The sequence below is a fragment of the Palaemon carinicauda genome, chromosome 43, assembly GCF_036898095.1.
Source record: "Palaemon carinicauda isolate YSFRI2023 chromosome 43, ASM3689809v2, whole genome shotgun sequence".
Classification (NCBI taxonomy): Eukaryota; Metazoa; Arthropoda; class Malacostraca; order Decapoda; family Palaemonidae; genus Palaemon; species Palaemon carinicauda.
The window spans coordinates 12,505,649-12,519,280 of NC_090767.1; the positions used below are offsets into that span (position 1 = coordinate 12,505,649).

At 42.0% G+C, this 13,632-nt stretch overlaps 1 protein-coding gene across 2 annotated transcripts in view; it reads right to left on the reverse strand.

The window, feature by feature from the left end:
- Window positions 1–1,000: 1,000 nt before the first annotated feature.
- rhea (Talin_middle and talin-RS domain-containing protein rhea) overlaps window positions 1,001–13,632 on the reverse strand; it is a 44,144-nt gene continuing 31,512 nt past the window's right edge. Inside the window, exons 24-30 of one of the 2 annotated variants that reach the window (XM_068365886.1) lie at window positions 12,008–12,124; window positions 11,491–11,676; window positions 10,681–10,891; window positions 9,531–9,572; window positions 5,996–6,123; window positions 3,326–3,978; window positions 1,001–2,867 (exon numbers count right to left, since the gene is read on the reverse strand). In XM_068365886.1, coding sequence (XP_068221987.1) covers window positions 2,393–2,867; window positions 3,326–3,978; window positions 5,996–6,123; window positions 9,531–9,572; window positions 10,681–10,891; window positions 11,491–11,676; window positions 12,008–12,124 — 1,812 coding nt within the window. In that variant the 3' untranslated portion in view covers window positions 1,001–2,392. The remainder of the gene's footprint in view (window positions 2,868–3,325; window positions 3,979–5,995; window positions 6,124–9,530; window positions 9,573–10,680; window positions 10,892–11,490; window positions 11,677–12,007; window positions 12,125–13,632) is intronic. The other variant, XM_068365887.1, reaches the window with a different exon arrangement.

Genomic DNA, 13,632 nt, shown 5'->3' on the forward strand with positions numbered 1-13,632 from the left:
CATGCAATACATCTGAATGGGAGAATGGCTCCCCAGCAGCTGGGGGTGAAGTTGCTCCTCCTGGGGAAGCAACTAACCCCCAGTACCCCGGGGTTGCCAAGGAGTTAGTCAGTCTGCGCTCCTACTCAATCGTCCCCCGGAAGAGCGCGAGCTAGGAGCTTTTGAAAGAAATTTGGGGGTGCAAGAGGAAGAAGAACGCACTTTCCTCACCCCTAAGGGAGAAAGATCGCGCTTGGGCTTCTTCCTGCTCTGTCCAAATTTCTCCCATTTGGAGGCAGACCACTCCCTACACTGCAAACCCTGCTCGCAACGATGCCCCTCTACACAAAAGGCACAGGAAGTGCGGGTCGGTATCCGACAATGATAAGAAGGTATCGCATGCAGCACCCTCGCGCCCAAGATAGGTCTGCATGAAGGCGATCCAAAGAAATCACGCTCACCTGAAAAGAACAGCAATTATAGATGTCCAATGACAGCCTTGGGAGGAGAGAGGAGATGTCCACTCTCTACCGAGCCTAAAGAAAAGTGACGTACCTCACAGCTGTGAAAGTATATAGAGGTGGTAGGTTAAGCCCCATCCATCCCCAGCCTACCCACTCAAACGGTTAGGCAGAGTTGCCACCTTGCATTATAGGTCAAATTGCTACCTTCCAGCTTCGCTGAAAGATAATCCAAATAAATAACGAAAGATTTGCTAGTATGGGAACAAAGTGTTAGTTTGTATTCCAGTTACAGAACAAATTTTCTTTTCTATTTTACTATTTTCATAATTCTATTTATAGTTTTGACAAACTTTATAAATTCTCTATATGCACAATGTTTAGGATGAAAGCAGCTGAATGATATAATCGTCTAAAGGATTTATCAACTAAGGGCGCTTGTAGACAATTGCGTCTGCAGAATAACTAAAGGATTTCTCCACCGTAGGCCTAATAGACACAGTACCCCCACACCTCCGTGTCTTTCCGCATACCACATATGAAGGATAATAATAATTCAATAAGTTTTGCACACAATTTTTATTGTTAGACACAGAGGGGCTGCTCCTTTCTTCTTCAACCCCTCGAGAGGAGGAGGAGGAGGCACTCTTACGTTTGCGACGGATTGACTGCAGTGGGCTCGCAAGAACTATTAAGGTGGGCTTTGGAAAGGGAGAACAGGAGCGCATGAAAAAGAAAAAAAGGGTAACTATCGTCAAGGTAGTTACTAGAGGACTTTTTATTATTAAGTTTACTAAATTAGAAAGAAGCAGCAGCTAACGACAACGCTGCTGCTGCTGCTTCTTCTTCTGTCGTTTGTCAGACGAAGGACGTAGTCTCCCTCCCTCCCTCTCCCGTGTGCCCTTTTATCTTTGTACTAAGCTACATTATTATTATAATGGCATACGATAATAATTCTGTACATTATGATATGTTTTTATATGACTAATATAACAAGAAATGATATCAAACTATCAGCACCAACTGTTAATGAAGAACCAAGTGGCGGAAAGCATATCGGGTGTTAACATAAAACACTCCAAATTTGAAATACAATATTTGGTTTAATGGTTATAAAAACAAAGGACTTCTAAAGGAATGGGTCACAGTGATCATAACCTGTATGCAGTACATTAGTGTAGGAAAAGGGGGGGCGGCTGCTACAGGCTGACTTTAATACTAATAAGTCTTACAAGGCATTTGTTGTCAAGAAAGAATTGACCAAGACAGGAAGGATATAAGGAGTACCCACCGATTGTCAAACCGGAAGGAATAGGGAGTGTTTCGATTCATGTGAAGAGTGTTCAAAGTTGTTGTTGTTGTAGGGATAATGCTGTCATAAGCTGAACATGATCTTAATCCTAGAAACTTCTTGTTCAATAGTGTGAAAAAATGTTGGACGTATAGCAGGAGGCGAATGGAGATGAAACATTGTATATATAGGATTCAATATATTAATCATAAACAAGCATTAAATGTAATATCAAAGAATATAATTTGATTTACATGTATATAGGATATATATATATATATGGTTTGACTTTTTTTTTTTTTTCATTTTTTTAAGTAATTATATTAATGAATCCATTCAAAGGCCTATCAAGGTAGGAAAGAAATCTTCTCACGTTCTTTTGTCCGGGTTTTGGATGGAAGTAAGTCTATGAGGTCTAAAAGGCACCAAGTGAGAGTCGGGATCTCAATCCACCGATATCTTCTCTCGTTCTTAACACGAACAATAATTTCCACGCGGACGCGAAAGCACTTTGGTGAAGGCGGCGACGGCTAGTGATTTATATATATATATAGGGTATTTCTTCCTTTAACTTATACAAAATAGAATCTTAGAAAATTTACGTCATCTATTTTCATAGAGTTATGCTAGGACGTGAGGAACCTCCGCGGCAGCCTCGTCTTCAGCTGCTCTTCTCGAATTGGAAGCTTCTGTTGGACGTGCTAGTTTGCATTGTACGTTCGATCCGCTGCGTGGAGCTGGTTATGGACGACTCCATCACGGACGACTTGCTCGATCTAAGGATGGACGAGTTTGGGGACGACAGCAGGCTCGTCCCTTGCTGGCTCTTCTGGAAGGCTCTGAGGGCCTCCTTGAAGGTGGGACCATCGTCGAACTCGGCTCCACCGTCGCTGACTCCGCCCCCGGACTGGTTCAGAGAACTGTCTACCACGTGGTGGGAGCTGCCGTTGGAGTGAGTGCTGCTGTTGATAGTGTGAGTGACGGGGGGAGCTGGGGAGGACGTGAGGATGGTGTGACGGATGGGACTGGGGCTGTAAGATGCCGGTTTGTTGGGAGAATGGTGCTCCGTCTTGTAACTGACTTTGAAGTTGCGGTTGGCAGTGATCACTCCGGAAGACTCGTGGGAAGAGTCATACCTGCGGAAAAATATTGACCAATCAGTCCATTTGATCTTTATCATTACAGGACAATAATTATTACTTAGTTGGAATATTAAGTAGGTTCAAACTCTGCTATCAGCTTAGACTGTAGAAATATAATTATCGTTCACTATTCGTTAGTCATAATAGGAATTTTAATGATGAAACACTTAAAAACTTGGATAGAAATCTAATTATCATTCAATATTCCTTAATATCAATGGTAATTCTACAAATGTCTAAAAATACAAAGTAATACTATAACATATTAAAATGAACTGTCATTACCAGAATGAAAATGAGTCAAGATAAGTCATTTGCATTTTTCTAAACCACGCAAACCTTGAGCTCTTTACAGTGGATATTATTTGGGCGAATGCTGAAAACTACCAAAAAGACTGACTATTATTATTATTCTATGGAATTTGACTTGTGACACTTGGTACGGTACTTACTTTGTAGAAGAATCGTATCCAGACAGATATCCATCTGTGTCGGAGAGGCCAGATTCATTTCCATCCTTATACTTGTTTCTGCGGATGACGGCCAGTTTGGCCCTGGCCTCCGCCAGCTCTCTCTCCACTCTGAGAACCTGCTCGCGGGCGTCAATCTCCTGCGCCATTCCTCCCACCAATCTGTTCTTCAAGACCACCGTGAACTCCTCTTCGTGTTCGATGGCCTGTTGGGCGGCTCTGACCAGGTTGTCCGTGGCGCGCTTGACAGCGTTTCCTGCTGCCTGCAGCCTCTTGGTGGCATTCGAGTCGGGATCGGCTTTGACCTTGCAAGCTACCAGTAACTGAGCAGTGGATCCCGCTACCTGTTTAGCGGCCGATATCAGCTTTTCCTCGCTGGAATGGCCCTGCACCAGGGAATTGGCTGCCTCGCACAGGGAATGGGTGGCAGCAGCCACCAGTCTAGCGGCAGACACCAAGCCTTCCGACCACTGGCCGTCGTCCGAAAGCGCAGAAGGACGGCGCCTAACTTTGCCCGCATCTACGAGTTCTCTCTGCGCCGTCGATGCTGCTTTGATCAAGGCTCCAGTGGCGGCTGCAATCGACTTGCAGGCCTCCAGGATGATTTCATCAAAGTTCATGGATTCGTCAACCTCCTGCGACCAAAAAAGGACAGTGTTAATTTGTGTGGAAAACACCACCAGAAAGATTTGAACATTGAAGAACCACCATCAACAAAAATATTATAGACAATGAGCTATAAATGAAGCATTGAATCTATAACAGACACTAATGAGACAACCTAACTCGCAGTAAATATTTTGATCTGACGAACTTGGTGTTTTAGTAATTGTTATACATTGACAACTATATATCTTATTTGTTTCTGTAAGAAGCATCTCTTTACAGTATATAAAGTATTTAAATTATTCATAATATTTATATTTAGCACAACCTGTTTTTAAACTATATACCAAGGCACTTTCCCCAATTTTGGGAGGTAGTCAACATCAAAATAACAAACAAAACAGGGGGACTTTTCCTCTCTTTGCTCCTCCCGGCCTGACGAGGGATTCAGAAGAGTTCGGTTGGTACTGCTGAGTGGCCCTCTGTTATCCACCAAAAATAAAGTTTCATGTACTGACTCCCCTACTGCTGCTGCTGCTACCTCCGCGGTCATCCAAGGCGACTGGAGGAAGCAGCAGCAGGGCCTACCAGAACTGTGCCACAATTGCTCGCCATTCATTCCTATTTCTATCACGCTCCCATGCCTCTCTCACATGTATCCTCCTATCACCCAGAGCTTTCGTCACTCCATCCATCCACCCAAACCTTGGCCTTCCTCTTGTACTTGTCCCATCAACTCTTGCATTTATCACCTTCAGCAGACAGCCACTCACCATTCTTTCTACATGGCCTAACCACCTCAACACACTCATATCCACTCTAGCTGCTAAATCATTTCTTACACCCATTCTTAACTTCACTACTGTACTTTGTTCCTAACCCTATCTGCTCGAGATACACCAGCCATACTCCTCAGACACTTCATCTCGAACACAATCACTTTCTGTCTCTCCATCATTTTCATTCCCCACAACTCCAATCCATACATCACAGTTGGTACAATCACTTTACAATCACTTTCTCATACAGAACTATATCTGTATTTATTCCTAACGGTTTATTCTTTACACTCCTTTAACTGCCCCCCCCCCCCAACAATTTGCATCCTTCATTCACTCTCTGACGTACATCTGCTTCCACTCCACCATTTGCTGCAACGACAGACCACAAGTACTTGAACTGACCTACTTCCTCCAGTAACTCTCCATTCAACCTAGCACCACCCTCCCTTTTCCCACATTAACACTCAACTCCCTTCTCTCACATACCCTTCCAAACTCTGTGACTAATCGACCAATCTTCTCTCCGAGTCTGCAACCAGTACAGTATCATCCGCACACAACTAATTTACCTCCAACTCATGATCACTCTTCATCTATCAGTTTCAATCCTCGACCAAGCAATCAAGCATTCATCTCTCTCAGCACTCCATCAACAAACAAATTGAGCAACCATGGCGACATCACACATCCCTCTCTCTCAGCCCCACGCTCACTGGAAACCACTCACTCCCTTCATTTCCTATCCTAACACACGCTTTACTACCTACGTCGAAACTTTTCACTGCCTGCAACAACCTTCCACCAATTCCATATAGCCTCATCACATTCCACATTACTTCCCTATCAACACTGTTTTACACAGATCTATTCATATAAAAGAGTATATAACCATCCAACCAGTTTCAACTTTTACTTCACAGAGTAACTTCAGTGTTTTCACAGTTGCCAGCCTTCTTCCTGGATGCAACAATCAATCAATTGCATAGTTCAACTTATCCTGTTGCTCCTCTGCCATTGTTGTTGTTGGTTTTCTCCTTCTTCTTCTTCTTCTTGTGGCTGTTGCATTCCCTCTGCGCTCTGATAATATGTTCGATTCTTAGTCGAAGTCAATCAACAACCAAGAATATCAAACATATCTCAGAGAAACAGGGACAAGATTCTTTCCGCTCCTCCTCCTCCTTCTCTGTAACTGCCGACCGAAGCAGATCTCGTGGCGGTGTCCCTAACGTACAACAAATAATCGTACCAGAATTCAAAGTCGTACCTTTGTTTCCGTGCGGCGAGGTCTCAGGGCCATCAGCTTGCGGGCTGCTGCGTCGATGGAGTTAGCAGCTCCGATCAACTCGTTCTCTGCAATTACGGTGGGATCGTCCGGGTCCTCCCAATCGTGTCCTGTTGGGGGTCAGGTCAAAGTTATCAGTACTAAGGGAATTGAAATAAGACTTGATTGCAAGAGAGAGATTTGTGATTAGCTTCAAATTCAAGATTAATGTTACTTTTTGAAATAGATTCTAAACTGACCGACTGATTGTGGGCAGTGACAAATTAGCTTAGTTGTGCCTTCTGATTCCTTTCTCTACAATGGCTTGAAAAAAAAAAACTATTACAAAAAACTGTTTTGTGATGCAGCAAACTATGTAATATTCTAACAGGTAGATGCAGCATCCGCCTGGAACCCTCTGCAATCATTTCGGTCATTCACTGTAACCAGTTATATTTATTTTTAATGGTCAGAATGTCCATTCCTAATATTGTACGCACGAATTCTTAAGCAATCCGTTCGATGATACACCTCCTGAAGCTGTGATATCAAAGAATGATCAGTTCTGTGGACAGAGCTTAGAAGTGTGTGCTGACATTTTGACTATGATACATGACAAGGAGCATAAATGTGTTATATCAAATGTCCTAACAACAAAAAATGAAATAAAACAACCTTTGCGTACTAATATTATACTACAGACAAGAGCAAATAGTTTTAATTGAACAACTATTCTCCCAAAGTATAAAAATTGCAACATATTCCCACTATTGAATTCTACAATGCAAAAGAGACATTAGAAATGACTGTACTTTACTTTAAACAACAAAATCTCATTGCATGTGGTAGCATCCTTCTTGCTCCCTCCCTCCCTCTTTCATCAGATGTTTGTCCCATCTCAGTCTTGCTACGCTAATTTGGTGAAATACCCACATTAACGTGGACAGACCCTAATACGTAAAGTACACCTATTCACAACATATAAAAGCTTCAGACACTTAAATGTAAAAGAAGTTAAGAGTTAGCAACAACATTGAGAAGACTTAAGATATATCACTTAATCAAAAGTTAGTAACTGCTGCTGCTGAACAGTCAGGGTTTCAAAGACATGTTGGCAAACAAAAACAGAAGACTACTGAAGCCGTTTAACGCTCACTACCCTGCAAGCAGTACTACTCCTCGACTAAGATACAACAAAGACACAAAAACAAACACCCAAACAAATAAAGGAGAGAACTACAAAGACAAGTGTTATTTCAAGTGATAATTAACAATGGGGAGTAGTCATGCCCGAGCTGCAAAGGAAAACCCCCATTACAGTACGTCAATAAAACAAAATAAAAGAAAAATTTCCAAGTCATTTGTATTTTTCCTAACTCTACAAACCTAGAGCTCTTTACTGGGAATAAACTTTCGGCAAAGCTGGAAACTGGTCATTTTAAGGCTTTAAGCCAGGTATAACCACCCACCGCCAGGTGGCGGGGGGTAGACCAGCAGCCATCCTGCTCACACATACCCTGGAGATATGGCGTCACTTTTGATTGCAGACAGGATTTGCAGGGGGATAGATGAAAGCAGGAAAAATCTGTGTAAAGAAGTCAAGGTTTGTACTATACAGTAGTCAGAAAACTACAAATGTCTTCCAATTTTGCCGTCTATTCCAACGCTCAATACAAACCTTTTCGCTCTTTACAGGGAAGACTCACCATTAGGTGGGTGGAAGTCCTTAACCAACTGGCTGCCATTTGACCAGGGCTTGATAGAGAATACCCTTACACCTCGCTAAATTCTCGAGTATGTGCCAGAGATAACGTCCTGGGTAATCATTGAGTGAACTAAGCATTGTGACTTGTCCACGTAAGAATTCTAGTAGTACATTCCGTTTACTTAACCATTCCTTAGCAGGGAGACCCGAAAGCCCCAAAAAGGCTGAATGAGTGGTGGCCGCCATTGCTTTGCTAAGGGAATCGACAGTGTCCACCTAAGGGTTGTTGGGGGTCAAGGAGCAGAGTCAGCGTGGAGTGATCGAGCCAACAGAGAAAGAAGTCGGGAGTGGTTCCCCTTCGAGGAAGACCAAGAAGGAAAAGAATCCCTTTAGACTTATTCTTTTGTTATCTACCGAAACGCACCCACTGGGAGGATGCCCATTCCTGACACTCATCAAAAGGAGAGTCCTGTAAGCAAGCGAGAGTAACTCAGGGAAGGGGGATTGGTCTCGGAAGCCAACAAGAAGGTGAAGTCGCATTGGTGCCCTTCACGGCCAGCAGGACAAACCCACAAGCCGAGATGCCCGAAACCCTAGCACTCCTTGAGAGAGAGAGAGAGAGAGAGAGAGAGAGAGAGAGAGAGAGAGAGAGAGAGAGAGAGAGAGAGAGACCTACCTTTTTCTGTGCCAAAAGCAAAAGTTACACCATATCACTGGTCTACCATCCCGGCAACTACCAGTGGTCTACCATCCCGGTAACTGCTTATACCTGGCTAAAAGTCTTATAGCTAGTTTCCACCTTGGCCGAAAGAATATTCCCTGTAAAGAGCAAAAGGGTTTGTATTGTGTGTTGGAACAGATACATTTGAAGCATGTTACACCAGGCAGCAGGGGCCGTAATCTTACTGAGAAAGGGCAGTATCTTTATTTATTTATTTACAATCTTGGAATAGATTCACCAAAACCCGCATGCTCGCTTGTCTCGGAGGAAGGAAGCTGTACTAGAATAGTCATGATCCATTCCTGTCCTCACACGCTACGAAACTCGACAGACGAATATATATGGTATGTACAGCAGCGATACAATCTCATGATAACTTAAAAGAAGAAGAAGAAGCAATACAACTAGGGTTTATCTACAGCCAACCAAGCATCTATACAACCTGCTGCCATTTGCTACTATAAGCTGAAAGAGAAGTATCATGTGCAATCAAATCTTTATTATCATTATAATTACTGGTCCGGAAGTGGACTCGTATCCTACGCTCGAAGGCTGAAAAAGAAAAGTCGTGAAAACAAGACATTTCAAAGAAGAAGAAGAAGCACGGAGGAAGACACCTGCAAAGTTCATTCCGTAGGAGGTAGCAATCGCCGATGATGTTCCCAAGGCTGAGATTCTTTACGTCATCATGTGTTCTCCCGGGAAAGCAAAAATGGATAAAACTTTGAAATGAAATAAATGAGTAATATTTTGACAAACTGATTCAAAAAATATATTAACCAACTTCTTTTGAAAGCATTTTATTGCGTAGAAATTACAGTATGAATTCTTGATACCTTACTATTGTTAAGCCAACAGAAAACAATGGAAATAAGTTTCATGAATGATTTTCTAATTAATCATTCAAGGAACTCTCCAAAATTGACTCCAGTATGATCCCTAGAGGGCTCGTAAAAATTCTCAGAGGGACACATCTGCGGTGCAAGACCAGTGCCGAGAGAGAGAGAGAGGGAGACGAGAAGAGAATAAAATTGTCATGCGCAATACCAATCTACTCGAATAAGAACAGCATTATATCATGGCTGTGTGCGCCATTGACTCAATTCACTCACCACTGGGGGGCCTCACACCTGCTTCGTACCATTTGAAGTGAGCTGCAGATGGGATACAATCAGATGTTTGTAGTTTTTGTAGGGAAAGGTCAGGGATATGGGGGAATGATCTAGATGTATCCTGCCGCTCTCTTGGTAAGTCTCATTATAGTAGGTGTCCTCCTCAAGAATTTAAAAGGTTCCAAGAAAATGTTTGTTGTAAGTTGAGGAGGGCCTTCTATTTCCAAGAGTTTCCGAGAGACATCAAATTTAACCTTTTGAGATACTCTTCTTCGCTCAATTGTATTAATAAATTGTTCACCCATAAAATGGGTTTATTATTATGTATTGAAAATGTATAAATATTTAACAATGGGATGAACTGAAATGATTAAAAATTGAGAAAATTTCTATTAAGGATTGATTTCCAATACTTAATACATACAAGTAGATAACAAACTACTAAAGTTCAAGTTACTGTAAATACTGTATACAGTAAGAAACTAAAAAAAGAAAATCATTTCTTGACACCCAAAATCTCCAAAGGTTTGACTACGAGTCACTCAGGATACATCTAAACAACATCCTCCTCTTTAAAAACAAGAGCATTTCAAAATCAATCTTTAGACCTCAAAGGTAGAAAGTGTTTCTCTTCATTTAAACGGAGGAGGACGATGATGATGCTTAATGTCCGTTTATCTATGTATGTGCAGAGACTTCCAATATTCAATGCCATGCAAAATATCACAACCCAAAAAACTACATGCATGACGACACCTTGATCTTGAACAAGATTCTATTTTTCATGTGCAATAATCTGCAAGACTATATATATATATCCATCACCTTGCTTCTTCATTTAACATTTATCTAATCTGTCTATTCTTTTATATGTCTATTTCCATACACAAGCTCTAATCATTCCATTTATGTTGAAATTAAATGACCTTCCTATGTTCTAAAGGCATCGTCCCGGTTGGAACGCGCTTTCTGGACGAACGTTTTCTTAGCCGCTTCAATTTGGCTCCCGAGACGCCGGAAAACGCGTTCCCCTGGGTGACGTTTGAAGGTATACATCTTTATGTTGCGTATTACGCTGTAGCAGCTCTCAAATGTCAAACTAAAACACAAGCCATACAGAAGCAACCCAATAGTATCTGCCCTAGATTACCTTTCAAAGATTCAGCTGTGGAAACCAGGTCGGTGATGCACTGGGCGATCTTACGGGACACGGTGGTCAGGGCGCTGCGAGCCTCGGGGCTGGGTTTGTGAAGGAGGTGCATGACCATTTGAAGCAACTCCCGGTACTGGACTGCAGAGTCGTGGCCGGCCATCATGACCTTGGAGCGAATTTCGATGGTCTCTGCGCCCCAAGCTGATGCCTGTTGAACAAATAAAGGGTTGTGAAGAGGAAGGAGGGAGATTATACTATGGAAGGTTTTAATTTAAGCTATACTCTGAAAAGTGATTCATTTCGCTTGTAAATCTATAAAAACTGGACGATACGTGTTAGATGTCATTTAACTTGGGCTAGTACCATAGCCTCTGTACCATGGCCCTCCAGTGTCTTGGATTAGAGTTCTCTTGCTTGCGGGTACACTCTGGCATGTTGTTCTGTCTCTTTTCCCTTCCTCTTGTTCTTTTTAATTTTTATAGTTTATATCTGAAGGATCTAATTTAACATTGTTACTGTTCTTGAAATATTTCATATGCATTGTTTATTCTTCTCTTATAGTTTATTTATTTCCTTTCCTCAACGGGATATTTTTCTCTATTGGAGCCTTTGGGCTCATAGCATCTTGCTTTTCCAACTAGGGTTATAGCCTAGATTGTAACAATAATAATAGAAGTCATACTGTAGGTCTACCTTCAAAGTCAGGAGACCTTTATATGATCACATTATCCACACTGATGGGCACAACTCAAATTTATAACTTAGGATAAAACCCAACGCTGTAAACTAAAGGACGAGGAGACCCACCTTGCAAGTTGTCAACATGTCCGAGATAGCCTTACGGCCCATGTTAGCTGCCACTATCACATCCTCCTGCTTGAGGCTGTTTCCGGCACCCACCGCCTTCGCCGTGGCCAGGGTGATGGGTTTGGTGGAACGGACCAGGTCCTCGGGCGTAGCCTTGGTCTTGGGGGCTTCGTCCGAGTCGAAAGCCTGTCGGAATGAGAACGTCAACGGTATCGCTGAGAATTGGAAGCTCCCATGTGCGGGCCATCTGGGAAGCTTACACAGACAGTAATAAAGTTATTCGTCACTAGAAAATGTAAACGTACCTAACTGTGATTTGTGTAAGAGATAAATCCCTTTTTTTTTTTTTAGTTGATACCCCCTTTCATTTATATTCCTCAAGTAGAGACTAAGTCCCTTTTCTCAAAGTGTCAACACCCCTTTAAGTTATTGACCTCCCTCATCAAGTCCAGCCAAATCTTACAATACAGACTCAAAAAGGATGAAAATAGACAGAAAAAGTGACGACTAAACTCACCCTGATTTCTTGCGCAATAGCTTCAATGGTAGCCTCGAGTGCCCTGGTTCCCCTGGTGTGTTCATCCTCAACGGCTTTGACGGTCTTCAAGAGGGAGGTAACATTTGTGACCATCACCTGAAAATACAAGCTTTCGTGAACTCGACCGGAGCATCAGATGAACGGCATCTTTAGTATTACTGTTTTCAAATGTGATCAAACGAATCTTTTACTACAAAAACACTGCCTTTATTACATGCACAGGGAGGAGGAGGAGGGGGAGGAGGTGTGAGGCATTGCCTTTGCTGGAAAGGTATCCAAATAAAAAGATTGATCTAAACCTATCTCAGTCCTCCAATGGCTGAAAAAGAAGCTTGAAAATGACTTGGGGTTGATTTTATCACACAAAGACACAAAACCTAGAAAAGCACGTGAAGGGAACAACAATGGATAATTAATAAACCACTTTAGTTATCAATCGAAGAAGCTCAGGAGGTCCTTGGCAGATTTTCTTGCGGAGGAGCGTGCCGGAAGAAGAGATGCCGCAGGGTTGGGGAGGGGGAGAGATGCATTTCTTTGCAGAAAGCCAAAATACTCTAATACTGAGGAGAAGACCTACCAGGGTTCAAGACCAGTCTTGCAATACATAGTTAGGTCAATTTGAAAGGCTTCTCTGGTTATGTATTGATAATGTTCTTTGAAAAAAAATCCTTTCTGCAAATTCCAAAATGACTTGAGGTCTGCTTTAACGGGGGTAGTGATAAAAGGACATGGGAGAAACACATTAAAAAACACATCAGATGAAAACACCGATAAGTCAAAAATAAAATAAAGACTCGTTTGTTAGAAACATACACTGAGAACTTTGATGAATGTACACAAGGAAAAAGGAATCGTGCGGTTAGTCCCTAAAGATTAAAAAAAAAAAAAATTGGGTCATTAAAAAGGGGGAAACTTTCGTCTATTATCAAGCGAGGAAAGCTTCATATAATGCAGCAGGTAGTTCTGTATTTCTGATGACGGTGATGATATTAAACCTAAGAGATTCCAATGACGTTCTGTTCCCTCCGGACCGTTGGCAGACTTGACAATGTCACCAGCACAAAACTTCTGGTAGTTGACTTTACTCCTGTATACCCTTTTGGACATGAATTTATCATGGTTTCCTTTACTGAACATTCTACAATAAAGGAAAAATGAATTCAGCTTCAAAGTGAAGCCACGAGAAGCTTCGTCCCATAAAAAGTGAATTTACAGCCAACGATACGAGGTGAACGTAGATGTGTCTGCCACAGACGAATCTCAGAGGGTTAATTGATAAAAAAAAAAGCTTTTTATTAAAGATTATATTGTACTGTACAGTATGAACAATTGTACTTTTTGGACAAGTGATGACGCAACAGAAGCCAATCGACCACCGCACAGAGAGGGCCTTTACATGAAGCGTTCCTCAAAGCACTAGAAGGGTTAGTTCAGTGGGGGGGGGAACACCCCCCCACGATTCGAAGCTCACCTTGTGACCATCTCAACCAGTGATATCCATCTTTTTTCTTTTTCAGCGGCATTAACTAGATCTCTGCTGTAATTGTTTAACCAACATACTAAATGGATGTTTTGTGTGTTACTTCAAATCACTATTTTAAACA